The sequence below is a fragment of the Aricia agestis genome, chromosome 13 (assembly GCF_905147365.1).
Source record: "Aricia agestis chromosome 13, ilAriAges1.1, whole genome shotgun sequence".
Lineage (NCBI taxonomy): Eukaryota > Metazoa > Arthropoda > Insecta > Lepidoptera > Lycaenidae > Aricia > Aricia agestis.
In genome coordinates, this window is record NC_056418.1 from 14969134 (window position 1) to 14983763 (window position 14630).

The 14630-nt window shown below is 42.5% G+C and overlaps 3 protein-coding genes across 3 annotated transcripts in view; all 3 read right to left on the reverse strand.

The window, feature by feature from the left end:
* LOC121732911 overlaps positions 1-6458 on the reverse strand; it is a 72176-nt gene extending 65718 nt beyond the window's left edge. The window contains exon 1 of the mRNA XM_042122937.1: positions 3652-6458. Within this exon, the coding sequence (XP_041978871.1) occupies positions 3652-6242 (2591 nt within the window). The 5' untranslated portion in view covers positions 6243-6458. The remainder of the gene's footprint in view (positions 1-3651) is intronic.
* Positions 6242-7184, reverse strand: LOC121733344 (5E5 antigen-like). Its single transcript, XM_042123560.1, has 3 exons — positions 6893-7184; positions 6322-6850; positions 6242-6257 (listed from the first exon to the last, which is right to left on the reverse strand). The coding sequence occupies exons 1-3, from the start codon at positions 7182-7184 to the stop codon at positions 6242-6244; spliced, it is 837 nt and encodes a 278-aa protein (XP_041979494.1).
* A 1342-nt stretch (positions 7185-8526) lies between these two features.
* Positions 8527-12584, reverse strand: LOC121732912. Its single transcript, XM_042122938.1, has 5 exons — positions 12367-12584; positions 11754-11889; positions 10484-10638; positions 9752-9905; positions 8527-8845 (listed from the first exon to the last, which is right to left on the reverse strand). Exons 1-5 carry the CDS (start codon positions 12498-12500, stop codon positions 8681-8683), a joined length of 744 nt encoding a protein of 247 aa, XP_041978872.1. The 5' UTR covers positions 12501-12584; the 3' UTR covers positions 8527-8680.
* Positions 12585-14630: the final 2046 nt, after the last annotated feature.

Here is a 14630-nt window from a genome sequence, read left to right on the forward strand (position 1 = left end):
TGAAGCTGTCCACACTTTATTTTGTAAGCCTGTGATCACATAATAAACAAAACTGTAGTCAATCACTGAATGTTGATTGAAAACTATAAAATAAGTTTAACAAGACTTGGCTTCTATGAAATTTGAAAACTTTTTGCGAAGGACAGATTGTTTGAAGAGACTTGGCTTTTTTACATTGAATAGTTTTGGTAGGTTTTTTAAAATATGTATTATTAATTATTATTAATAAATATTTTTATGACAATTAGTCTTTAATGCTCCTAAAACGAAACTTTTTCTTAAAAATATTATATGTTGTGTAATTATGACCAATATAAATAATTAAACCTATACAATATGTTATAAAATTTGTTATAAATACCATTAAATCAGGTCTGGCCTTTAATAATTATCAAAAAACGAAAAACCCGAAAAGCTCAAAAAACCCGGGTTTTCAGGTTTCGGGAAAACCCGGTCTCGATGCCCTACTTAGGAGTGAGGAGGTTGCGAGTTTTCTTATGGATATTTCCTCCTCTTTAAGAATCTTTTTTTTAAACTTCTTAAATGTTAATAGTTCCGGAGTTTTTAACAAAAAACGTAATACCTTTTTTTAGGCAACCTAATTTGCTTATAACTTTTGCAATTTTTTGTGTGCTAATACACGCTTCCGATACATTTTTCTAGACTTCTTCCCGAATCTAATGAGCTATCGCACGTATTTTTATGACCCTTATCTCTATATTTCGCCATTCTCAACTTATCGCTTAGACTAGTAGACTTCTCAAGCGATACTATGTACTTATTACAATAATGAAGATAAAGTTTAAAACCGTATGACACTGAAAGTGCTCGCCTCGCCGCTGCCATTCCGGTGTACAGCAGCCCTTAGCGCTGCTAGTATAATAATTTTATTCTCGAGCGTGTACACTGTACAGTTGTGTCGAGTAGATTTACCGTGGATTATTTACTAATTTATTATTTGGCAAAAAACGTCCACGGAAACAACGTCGACTACTAAAAGCGAAGGCACACGGCGCGCCTGGCCGCGTTACTTCTGAATAAAAAATAAAAAAAAAGTCAATAATTAAGCTATCATTCATTACCTACGTATTTTTTGAGTACTTACTCTAGTTACATTTTAATGAGCTAAACATTCTGAAGGGATTTTAAAACAGCAATTTGAATAAATAACATTTTGAAGAAAAAACATTTGTTTTACCCAATTAATAATAAAATATTCCAAATAAATGTTGTAAAAAAGCAATTAATAAAAATCAAATTTTCATCGCGTAGCGAACCTGAGACTCATAATGTATAATGAATTTTCATGCTGACCTGACCATTGCGCTACCATGACTCATTAACCTTTTGTGAAATAAGCGAACTGTCTATAATAGTTTTCCTCTTTACATTAAAATATGTATTTTAGACTGCGTTGTGTTGATTGTTCGATATTGCACTAGATGTCGTTATTGCGAATGCCGCGGGGGTGAGGTACGGAAGTGGGGTGTGGAAACACTCGTTTGCCCAAGGTCATTCGCGTATTGGAGCCCCTTAAGCCTATAATCTGGGTCAGGATTAGCCCTAGATGTCGGAGTAATCTCTCATCTTGTATACCTAGACTATGTCTAGGTATAAAAGATGATCTAGGTATACAAATTGAATTGGTTTAAGGTCTATCTTTAGATATACCATTACTATCTGTGATACCAGAGGTCTCAGGGTGAGAAAAGTTCGAGGTTTTTTAATATATTTCAAATAAAAATATTTTTTTCCAGAAAAAGACAATATTATACAACTTCAGATTAAGACAAATCCCCACACTAGGCATAGCCTGTCCTGGGGGGCCAGTAGGAACATTCTCGTGAAATTTTAAAACTTTTACACTTAAGATATATTATATAGATAGATATATTTCGACGACAGCAGTTAGGTACTGGGGACTATGTATTGTAAGCTTTCCTATTTAACTCATATAATATAGAGCTAAGTTTTTGTAAATGTTACAGTATGTTTGGTCTGGTAAAAATAATGTCATCATGTTAGCGTTAAGACAACACTTTTTTTTAGATACCTCATACCTAATAATGTGAAAACTTGATTATATCGTTTTATACCCATACCTATTCTAATGTTATGACGTTATCTATTCGATAAAGTTCTTGATTCGAATCGTTAACTTTTAGACAATAAAGTGCTTACTCTACCTTACTAAATTTAGACGTCTAAGTTTAGTCAAGTTAAATAGCATTTAGAAAGTTAAGCGTACTAAATCGGAAGAAGTGTGTGTGGCTTCTCATTGGTGGAATCAGAAGCCTTTAATCAGGGTGAGCAAAGCGAGCCCTAGTAGAATATTCCACAACCGGTACATTTTGTGATACACTTTACGGAAAAACTATCACGCCTATTGATCTGTGCTTTAACATAGTAATTTTTATTTATATGTAGATGTTTGTCAGTCGTTGAATTATTTATCAGTCAGACAAGGTTTTTTTTTATATGTAGACTAGCTGTCCCGGGGAACTTTGTGTCACTTTAAAACCTTTCCCGGACTTCAAGGATTCTTTTAAGACTAAAAGTAGCAGAATCGGTCCAGCCGTTATCGAGTTATAGCGTTACTAACACAATTGGAAATCCATTCTTATATATACAGATGTGTCATCATCAGTCAGTCAATTTATGACAACGCGAGCCCACGCAAAGCTCTGCTTTTAGCTAGTCTTCTTTGATAAGGTAGAATAAGCACTTAAATAAAAACGTTAGAAAGCGGAATTTTGTGTTGTATTTGAAACATTAATCCTTCGATCCCGGATTCTTGGAAATCTATTGTTATTCTATTATTGTCGCGGTCACCGAGAAACTGCTAGTTTAGACTTCAAGCAAGTCTAAACCTCTTAATTAACATCGCAGTAAACGCCAAGTCAGTTCTGGTCTGTACTGTTATTAGCTTGGAATTAAGATGCTTTGGATTTTGAACGAAAGGAAACTATCAAGTTTTTGACATTTCAATTTTGCATTTTTTTATGTTTCGTCTCGTCTCGTATCCTTTGGATCAGAAGAAAAATAGTAATGTTATTAGCTCTCTTATTTACAAAGATATTTCGTAAACATATCTCATGTTTCTATTGTTATTTTGTGTGGTTATTGTGATCCTAATTACTATTATCTTATTTCTATAATAATAAAGTATATCAAATTACAAATTGGCAAGAATGGCGTGTTGCTACTGATATTTTTCTTATATTTTTGTTATACATTAGGTATAACGAAGTATGTGATGTAATAATTTAGTCAAGCCCGTAAGACAATAGACATGTCTGACTAGTGACTACACAGGCTACTTAAACCGCATTCGACCAAACTAAGCTTTATTGTCTTGCCCTATTAAACTACCTTTGTCAAACACAAAACCGATTTGTACTCCACGCAGAGATTACGAAACTTGCCCTTTTGTTGCTTATATACTTAAATATTGTTTGGTGGTTAAATAGCTTTTCGCTGTTATTATCTGGTGGTAGATGGTCACACCTTCAGCTATTTCTTCAACGACAAATGCAAATAGAGGTACAAAAATAGATGAACTTGGAATACATTTCGATATGGAAATTCGCTTTTTGGTTTGGTCGAATGCGGCTTCAGCGGTGGCATGCGGAGAGTAGCGAAGGTACTCACTTGCCGAAGAGCGGGTGCCACAGGTGGTAAGCGGCGGGGTCGGGCGGCGGGGGCTCGCCGGGCGTCGTGCTGCCGACCTCGGGCTCGTCGCGCCGCCGCCGCCGCGCGCCCGGCTCCAGCAGGTTCTGCAGCGACTTGACGCTGATGCGTGGCCGCGGCGACTCCTGCGCGCGCGCCTCCCGCCCCGGGTAGTACGGCGAGGGCGGGCTGCGCTGGCCGCCCGCCCCAGCCCGCGCGCGCCCCGCCGCGAAGTACGGGATCTGCAGCGCGGGTGGCGGCGCGGGCCGCGGCGGCGGGTACGCCGGGAACGGCGGCCGCGCCCCGTAGCCCGGCGGGCCACGCGCCGCGCCCTTCCCCCCGTGGCCCCGGGTAGAGTGCACGTACGGGTTCTGCACGTCGCCCGCTTTGCCGTCCTTGGGGTCGGGCTTTGCGCGGGAGCCGGCAGCGGCGGCCTCCTGCCACATCGCTAGCTGCAGCCGCCCGTCGTAGTCCATGGGCGTCGCGACGGGGAAGCCGGCGGGGCCCGGGAACCGTGCGCCCGGGAACATCTGCGCCAGGTCCGGGTAGCCCGGGTAGCCGCTCGAGTTCAGCGCCTTGATGAAGTCCATGTTCTGCGAGCAGGCGGCCATCGCCTCGAGCTGGCTGATGTAGGGCAGCCACAGCATCTGGTTGAGGGCGGCGGAGGTGGCGGCGTCGATGTCGCCGGCGAGCGCGTCCATGGAGGGGATCGGTTTCGGCCGGCCGGCCGGCTCGGGCTGCGGCGTGCCGGCCTTGTCGGCGCCGGCCGAGCGCGGCGGCGGCTTCGTCTCCCGGCCCCTGGGGGCAGCGTCGGGCTTCTCCTCGTTCATGAGGATGCTCTCGAGCTGCGACAGCGAGATGACGAGGATATCGGGATCCTGCAGCACAGCCGGGAACGCGAAGGCCTGCGGCAGGCGCAGCTCGGGCCGCTGGATGAGCAGGCCCGGGATCTCCCGGACGGGGTTCTCGAGGATCTTGTTGAGCTTGTCCTTCGGGATCAGCAGGGGGTCCGGAATGTTGAAGTCCGGGCTCGACTTCAGGATCTGGAACTGCTTCAGCGGGCTGCACTCGTCGTAGGACTTGCCAGCGTCCCTCCTGTCGTGGGCCCGCCTCGTCGCCTGCTCGTCGCACTTGGCGAACACCTTGCTCATCTTGGCGAGCTCGTCGCCGGCGTCGGGCCTCGACTTCTTCTCCTGCGGCTCGCCGAACTCCTTGGTCATCTTCTTGATTTCGTCGGAGCAGCTGGACACGGTGGGGCTCGCGCTCTTCCTGTGCTTGCCGAGATTGAGCGGCTCGCACTGCTGCTTCGTTATGGTGACCTCGGACGTGTACATCTTCGGCGAGGGCGAGGACAGCAGCGACTCGAGGAACACGGTCTGCTTGCTCCTGCCGAGCGGCACGTTGAATATCTCGGGCGAGGAGGGCACGGCGGGGATTCCGCTGGGCTGCGGCGACTGCATGGCGTCGGACTCGCGGGAGGGCGCGCGCGGCACGTCGGTGCGGCGCGGCGACGCGTGCGGGGTGGGCAGCCGCCGGTGCACGGTGAGGTCCTTCGGCTGCTCGTCGCTCTTCACCGACATGTTGTCCTCGATGTTGGACGCCTCCGCGTCGCCGGCGAGCGTGTTGGAGTCGACGAGCCGCTCGACATGCTTTATGCTCAAGTCGGTCGGGCCCACGTCCTCGTTGTTGGACAGCGCCTCCCGACCGTCTTTGCCATAATCCGAATCGTTGGCAAGTGCGGGCGCATCGTCCTTCTTTTCCTCGTAGTTTTCGTCGACTTTTCCCTCCTGGCTGTCTTCGAGTTTTTCATTTATTTCGTCGGCTATATCCGTGCCGAGATTATCGTGCTCCGTCTCGTCGGAGGTGATTTCACTCTGATCGGGAACGGAATGGATCTGAGCATCGTCGTACGTCTTGTCCTCCGAGTAGGCTCCGTTAGTTTCGGGGACCGATTCGATGTTGTAATTTGTTTCGCTCGCGGGCACGTTATTTTCTAGATTTTGTTCGATACCGTGATCGTAGTCTGTGTGCGCCGACCCGCTCTCCTCCTGCGTTTCCGGGCTAGGCTTCGCGTCGGCCGACCCGTTCTCCTCCGCGTAGAGCCGGTCCGTCCCGAAGGTCCGGTCGTCGTCGGCGCGGCGCTCGGGTGGCGGTAGGTGGTCGCCGATGTTGTGCAGGTGCAGCAGGCCCTGCGCGGCCGTGATGCTGCTGCGCGCCGGGGACTCGAGCGTCTGCTCCAGGCGGTCGATGAGGTCGGCGACGGGCGCGCCGGCCAGCAGCATGTCCTCCTCCTCCTCGGCGTACTCGCCGGCGCCGTGCACCAGGTGCGCCAGCTTGTCCAGCGTCTGGCCAAGGATCTGGTTGTCCTCGCAGCCCTTCTCGACGAGCGACTCGAGCAGGGCCTCGTCGTGCGGCCCGGCCAGCTCCGGCAGGTAGTGCGCCTCGCTGATCGTGTCGAACAGGTCCGCGTGCGCCGCCACGTCGGCTGGGTACTCCTCGGCCCGCTCGGGCGGTGCCTCGCGCTCGAAGAACGTCCCCTCGGCGGTCTTCGGCTCGCTGAGCTCGAAGGACATCACGTCGCGCGCGACCTCCTCGGCGCGGAGGAACGAGAAGGGGGCGGGGTCGGCGAGGTCGGCGCGCTGCTGGTTGAACTCGAGCTCGGCCACCGCCAGCAGGTTGTCGAGCGGCGTCGGCTCCGGCGGCGGGCGCGGCACGGCGATCGTGTGCGAGGGGATGTGGGACTCCAGGTCGGGCTGCAGCCAGGCGGCGGGCGAGGGCGCGCGCGGGGGCGGCAGCCGCCGGCGGGAGCGGGCGCGGCGCCGGCGCCGGCGTCGCTCACGGCGGGCGGGGGGCGCGGGGGTGGGGGCGGACACGCGGATCGAGTTGTAGATCTCCGTTCGCGGGATGACTCGCCAGCCGGAGGCGGTACGCGCTATGCGGATGCGGTTGCGCGGGTCGTAGTCCTCGCAGCGGACCTCCTGCACGGTGCCGTCGAGCTGGCGCGCCCAGAGGAAGACGGGGCGCAGGCGCGGGCGCTCGGCAGCCGACAGCGCGGGAGCGGAGCTGCGCGCGCGGCGCTGCAGGCGCGCGGGGAGGGCGCGGGGCGGGGGCGCACTGCGGCCGCGCGCATCGAGGCGGGCGGCGCGAGGCTCGCCGCCGCCGCCGGGAGCCCGCGGAGACACTCCGGCCGCCGCGATACACTCTCAGCGACGACCGCGCGGACGCGGCCCCGAGGCGGACTGGCGGCCGGCGCGCCCCGCCCCGCCCGCGCGCCCCGCCCCGCGCCATCGATCCGCGCCGCCCGCTCCCGCACGTAAACACCCCGCCGCGCCGCGCCCCGCGCCGCCACCACCGCCCGCGCTCTCTCCGCGTGCCCTCGTTAATCTTAAATCCATATCTATGCGCCGCGGCGCCGGCCGGCGGCCCGGGCCCGCCGCAGCCGCCGCCGTCTGCTGACTCCGATGATTATACCATTGCGGAGTTGTTGCCTGTTGGACGAGGCAGAGCATAGTCATGCGGAAGGTTCGGCGCGCATCGCTGGCCGTAATTGGCCGGTTTAGTGGTTGGGGTGATGCCCCCGCCTTCGATGCCGTAATAATGTTGAGCTACAGAGCCTACTTTTATCCAAGAGAATCGGTTTAAAACTACATGTTACAAAAATGTTATTATTCCACACAACGTTGCATAAGCTTTAAGGTTTTAGAATTAGAAAGATAAAAGCAAAATAGGTGGCCTGAATTTCCATCTCACTTTTCCATAGCATTTTCATACTTTGACTAATGTGGACATAGATGGCGCTTGACGACTTTACACTAATTCGTGACACAGCAGCTAGTGTACTTATGTCGCGATAGATGGCTCTTTTATTACAAGTTTATTTTATACGCCTTCACAATAGAATCCGAGAAAATGTTCAAAATGTACCTTTAATAAATTAAAAAAAAAAGTAAAGAACGTATGTGTGTTAAAGCCGTAGGTTAAAGCATAATATTATAAAGTTAATGATTTTATCGAGGACAGCACACCTTGGGAATAAGATAGCCCCATGTAGGTTAATTTCCTTTTTTTTCTGTTACCTAGCTGTAAGTCATAACATTGTTATATCATTTTATTAAAAAAGATTATTTTTTCCATATTTTTTGGTAAAAGATGGCCCCGTTCGAGTTTCTTACGCCGGTTCTTCTCGCCGGGCTGGGCCGGGCGGCCGGGCGCCGGAACGTTCAAAAAGGGTATTTATAATTAGACGTTCCGCGCGGCTTCGCCCGCGTAAATTAGATATTTCACAGACTAATAGTCCACAAAAAATATCCTATGATCCTTCACGTGGTATACTTCTTATCTGTGCCAAATAACAGACAAAAATCTCCAGTAGTTCGTGAGATAAGCCCTGTCAAAAAAATCCCGTTTTTTCTACATTTTCCTCTATTTCTTCACTCCTATTAGTTTTATCGTAATAAAATATAGCCTATAGCCTTTCTCGCTAAATAGGCTATCTAACACTGAAATAATTTTTCAAATCGGATCAGTAGTTCCTGAGATTAGCGCGTTCAAATAAGCCCTTTCAAATAATTTCCCCCGGTTTTTTCCACATTTTCCTCTATTTCTTCACTCCTATTAGTCTTAGCGTGATAAAATATAGCCTATATATAGCCTGTCTCGATAAATGGGCTATCTAACACTGAAAGAATTTTTCAAATCTGACCAGTAGTTCCTGAGATTAGCGTGTTCAAACAAACAAACAAACTCTTCCGCTTTATAATATTAGTGTGGATTTCGAATAAAACGATATTTTATTTTATTTATTTTTATTTTTTAAAAACTTAAAAAAAAAGCTAGAGATCAATTTTTACGTTATTTTACGACATTGTTTAAAATAAATTATATCCAAATAATTTAAAATTATACTCTTCTACATTAAATAGATTCTAGATGAATCCTAATTCCTAAGCCTATTATAATACTCAGCAGCTAAAAACACCCAGAAAATTTAAATAACTCGAAATAGCTTTTATTATTCAATTTTACTTTCAAGTGAACTGTTCTTCAGCATGTACTCGTGAATAGTCATCAACAGGTAGAAGGAACCAAGGGCGACGGCAAGTGTGGTCCCTACCGCCACCACATAGTAATCCTGGGTGTTACCAACAGGGACGTCCCAAGTTAATTTGCTCGGTTCCTGCAATACAAATTATAAATAATAATACTACTAGAAATATAGAATTAGTTGTAAATATCTGGATATATACAAGATGTTAGTGTGAACACCGTTATTCTTGAAACCATCAAATGAGCCCGTCAAAATGAACAACTTTTTCTATGAGAACAATGCTTGTGACGGGCTCATTTGATGGTTTCAAGGATAACGGTGTTCACACTAACACACTGTATAATAATAAATAAATATCTCAGTTTTCTAAAAGTCGGTCCAAATTATGATATCACTAGTGGCATCTAGCGGCGAGAAGAAAGTTGTTTATAAGTTAGGTTGCATGGTGTAAATGAGGATTTTAAGTTTTAACATTCTATTTGCCACCAGGTGCCGCTATGTAGCCTTAGGGTCTATCGTATCAAGCCTATGTTTATGTCACGACATATTATCTGTCATGACATTTGCCAATTTTCGTATTTTGTATGTTTAGTTTTTTGGAAATCGGATGTTATCAAATTTTTATCAGATACTATAGCTGTATATTATAATAATTTAGCGTTTCGTGGTATTTTTAACACGTTATTCTTTCACGTGTTGCGTTGCGAGTTTCTTACGCCGGTTCTTCTCGCCGGGTTAGTTCCCGAACCGGTGGTAGGCACCGTAGTATCGACGTTCGGTAAAGTTTTTGTAAAAAAATTACTCCGAATAAAAATATTTTTGATTTGATTTGATTGTTATTTTGTTTCCTCAAGCTCATCAACAAAAACATATGTTATCTACATGTCAGTTAAGCACTTCCTGCAAAACTGCTTACACAGTTTGACTGCAGGTTTTTGTTGATGAGCTTGATTATAATAAATAAATATTAAAATAAAATAATAATAAATTATCATTGTGTTGGCTGGCCAAGATACACGAAAAGCTTAAACTCACCACATGTATTGGCAGTTCAATCCACATACAAGGTGCACCTTTCTGACAAAAGCTGTTGATTTTTGAGCTGTTTATGTAGTTATTATTGCAGATGAGTCTATCATCTTTACAATTTAAAAATATCTTCGGCGCCTCGAGTACATTGCGTTTTTTCCTAAAAAAAACAGTAAAATTACTTGAGGAAATTATTAACAAGGATCACTGACGACCTCTGTGGCTCAGTTGGTGGGCTGTTGGTAGCTCAAGCCGGGGGTCGCGGGTTCGAATTCCGCCGAGGGAACAAAAAGTTTTCAAAGTTCCTGGGTCATGGATGTGTATTAAATATGTGTATCATATAATAAAAATCTTAAATATATGTATAGTATAAAAGTATGAAATATTATATTTCCGTAGTCTGGTACCCATAACACAAGTCCTTCAGGTACTTACCACAGGGCCAGACTGACGTGGTGTGAAGCATCCATAGATATTTTTTTTTTTTTTTTTTTACGTCCATGTTATTATACTGATCTTCACTTTGTAACGAAACATGACTTGACTGTATTATAATAGCAATAAGAAAATTGCAATGTCACGACTCATTTAAAACAATATTTTTTCATAAAAAAAAGTTTAAATTTTGTTCGTGATAATCACTTGTAGCAGTATACTAGCTTACTAGGCACTGTCCTGCCCGAATGTAAACGCATGCAATACTTTTAAAAATAAAAAGAAGTTAAATCTAGAACTGACCCTCCTTGAGCGTTGGCAGCATGATATCTAGCATGCAGTAGAAGATGCATCTCCACTGTCCACTCATATAATATTGGTGCATACATCTGGATTACGAGCCCCTGGGATTCTTCTGCGGAAGCCTCAATATTCACTGGTGTCTTGATTATCGCTTGCTGGGAAATATATTGCTTGATTATATAATATATTGAGTTGTTTATTTATTTCACTAAGAAATTAATACAGTAGTGGCTAGGGATGTTTAAGTACACATCATCAACACGATAATTCTTTTAATAAAGTAAACCGTAGTATGATTATGATAATTTTTTATTGATGAACATGAACCCGTAAAAATATCTCTGTGTACTATCAGCACAATATCAAGCAATCTGAATACACTCGACCTCACACAGTTTTTTTAAGTGTATAAAAGATTTAATTTCTTTTGTTCTATGCACCATTTTAAAGAGTACAAAGTTGGCTACAAATAGTAAATTCTTTTGGTAAGGTAAGGTAAGGTTTGGTACACTAAATTGGTACAATTTTGTAAAATTTAGAAAAAAATATTAGATTAATTTAAATAAATAAATAAAAAGTGTGTTATTTCTGAATACAATTCTAAGTAAATATGTTCTCGGAAAGTCTACATGGTGCCTACCACCGGTTCGGGAACTATCCCGGCGAAAAGAAACAGGGTAAGAAACTCCCATGGGGCCCACTTTTTACCAAAAAAAAAGTCAATTGAGAGGTTAATGGTAAGTCACATACAAACACATCACTAACTTAGAGCAGATATAAACATGTAATTTCTAGTGATGCAAGTTTTTGTATCCCTAAAATGCCCATCCCACCTTCGGCCTCCAGTTACTACAAACATGGTTGAACCATAAAGTTAATATACCTAGCGGAATAGAGAAACAAAGGCCTGAGCAAGAGAGATGTCACTATCAGTAACACTGCATGGTAAAAAGCGACGTGTGATACATGACAGCAGCACTCTTTTTTTGACGTCCAGTCGGCACGTACCGCACGTTGACAATTTAATCTCATAGAAATCATGTTCAGTCATGCTTGTGTAAGTGTATACATACGCATATTTTTCACACAGATGAAAACCAATTTCGGTTTCGTTTGACAGCTCGAGATTGTTGCTCTATTCCGCTAGGTATATTAACTTTATGGGTTGAACACATCATAAGGGTTGTTACATGCTGGCTGCCATTCATAAAGAGAATTGATACAGTCAAGGACATATTTTGTGTTCTCTTAAATATAAAATTATACTCACTTTAACTTCATCAGGTCTGAAATATATTCCTCGTGGCAATTTCTGTTCTAGTCCAATGTGACAGGGATCTTCTGGTGTGTCTCCAGTCAAGACCTCGTCGTAGTCGTTTACAAACGTTAATACATAGCTTAAGTTCCTGCAACACAGAAATAACATAATATTTTATCTTCCATCACTAATATATGTGATCGAAGTATTGTATGGTAAAATAACCTTTTTTTAAATCTATATACATATATATATAAAAATGGATTTTCAATTGTGTTAGTAACGCTAAAACTTAAAAACGGCTGAACGGATTGGGCTAATTTTAGTCTTAAAATATTCGTAGAAGTCCAGGCAAGGTTTTAAAGTGACACGAAGTTCACCGGGACAGCTAGAATTGGATAAAATTAATGTATAAGATATTATGTAAAATTTAAGATATAAAAAAGAAATCATATTTATGTATTGAAAGCACAATAACTGTACTACATATTTTGTAATGGATTATGAATTTAACTCCTGGGGTCAAATTATTACTTATTTGCATGTTTCCTACCAAGTCTTTTCAGTCCAAGTGTTATTAAATACTTTTATTTTGATTAAACAGTGTATTCTATGTTGAACGTACCTGTGAAAACCATTATTTTGAAGATTTTGATCGACATTTACTCTAAAATTACAGTGGTCTAGTGAAAAACTTCCCGGCACTATTATAATGTGAAAACAAGTAATAGCAAGAAGGTGTGATAGCAAAGTTATCATAGCTATTAATATATGTTATTTTTATTCGTAAATATTAAATTACATTAAAATGTAGTAAGAATTAAACTAACTTATTTCTGTTTTTTTGTTTTGAATTTTGATCAATCAGACAATCACATTCACATGTCAAAAACAGCTGGTAAGTAATTTTTTTTTGTCGGCTTTTGGCACTGACACCGGAGGTGTACTTTGCCAGTTGCCACATACAAGGGTAAAATTTTTAAATATTAAGGATGTATACAGGGTTACAGAAAAAGTCGATGTAGATCCGTTAAGGGCGTGTAGTTAGCATCATTTCTAACTGATTTGGCTATGAAACACCCTATCTTAAACCTAACCGTTTTCGAGATATTCGACTTTTATTTTTTTTCATAAATTTGCCGAATTTTTAGATATTTCACTGTATAATATGAAATTGTGTAGTCAAAATCGCATTTTTTTTTGCTTTTTACAACTAAAACAAGATGCTTTATGACTTCAATAACCAAAATTGTTAGTCAATTAACTTAACAGGTCGTACTAAGACATTGAAATTTTAAAAAAGTAATATGTATTTATTAAGTTTATTTTTCTTTAAAGGATATACAAAAAAATAGTATGGAGGATGTTCTGCACATCTTCTTTAAAATATCTACGTTTCATCAGCTATCCAACAAGGTATAACAATCAAAGATTTTATTGGAATTGGTGGAAAAAACTTAGCTTCAACGGCAACTAAGGAGGTAAAAAATTACATTAGTTGATTACGTTTAATTTAACCCTTGACCCCAGAAAACAAAATAAAACAATAAATAAGTACAGAATAACATTTATTACATAAGACATGTTTAAATTTCATGTTCAAAATGACCACCCCTGTTTTGCACACATTTTCGCAGTCTTTTTCTCAGTCCACTTTTCACTACGTAAGTTGTTAATTTTCCTCGATTGCAAAATGCGATTTTGACTTCAAAATTTCATATTATACAAACAAATATCTAAAAATTCGGCAAATTTATAAAAACAAAATAAAAGTCGAATATCTCTAAAACGGTTAGGTTTAGGATAGGGTGTTTCATAGCCAAATCAGTTAGAAACGATACTAACTACACGCCCTTAACGGATCAACATCGACTCTTCCTGTAACCTGTATAAGGTCAAATTCCGTAGTACATCCAATTAAATTATGAAAGTACTAAATATGTAAAAAATTGGACACCCAGACACTTATGATTAATTATAATGATTATTTATAATAGATCTTTAAGGAATTATTCGATATTTAATAATTATTGAAAAAAATTGAGATATAATTTGACCACCGCTATTAAATTTGTGTTGTAATGTTTAAGTTCATATAAATATCTTCTGTATTGGGTTATCCTGTAATAGTAGATAAGTTTGTTTAATAAATAAATAAAAAAAAATTAACATAATGGTCGTCAGGCAATGTTCGTTTCGCATGCGCAAAGTTAAAAACTAGTGGGAGTTTTTGGGAGAATGTGGAAGAGTGATGTTGTGTTTTTATATTATTTTCCTAAAATTGTGTTAACTGGGTTTTTAATGTGTAATATTCGTAGGATATAAACCATTAAATATTCGTTATCGTGCACAAGTGTGGGAAAGTGATGTAGTAACCAGAAACGTGCTTTGACTTCTTGACTATATTGACTTTATACTTAGACTTTGACTAGACTTTGGACCTGACTGACCTGACGATAATATATAAAAAAATTTGTATTAAAGAATATTGTTTTCCCGCCATAATATTATATTCGACACTGGCCATGGTTATAGCCGAAGTGCCTTTATATGAAAAAAAAAAGCTAGTGTCAGTGTTAGTGACAGGTACCAAAATTTGACAGAAGTTGTTTTAATTTCTATTATTGCACATGCGCGAAAGCTGCACATGCGCATTGAAAATGACAAACGTGTCTAATCTAACAGCCAAATATATACTAGTAATCTGTGCTAACAGCTGTACACATATTACTAGTATATCAGCTGTATCGCCATTACTTTTCGAAGGAAAGTTTTTATCAATTTCAATTTGAAATATTTAACCAGAATTACCGGTAACCCCACTTTTTTCTGGGCTTAAAAAATCGCAAATCATACAAAGAAACGATAGCAGTTTTTTAGGAGTTTCTG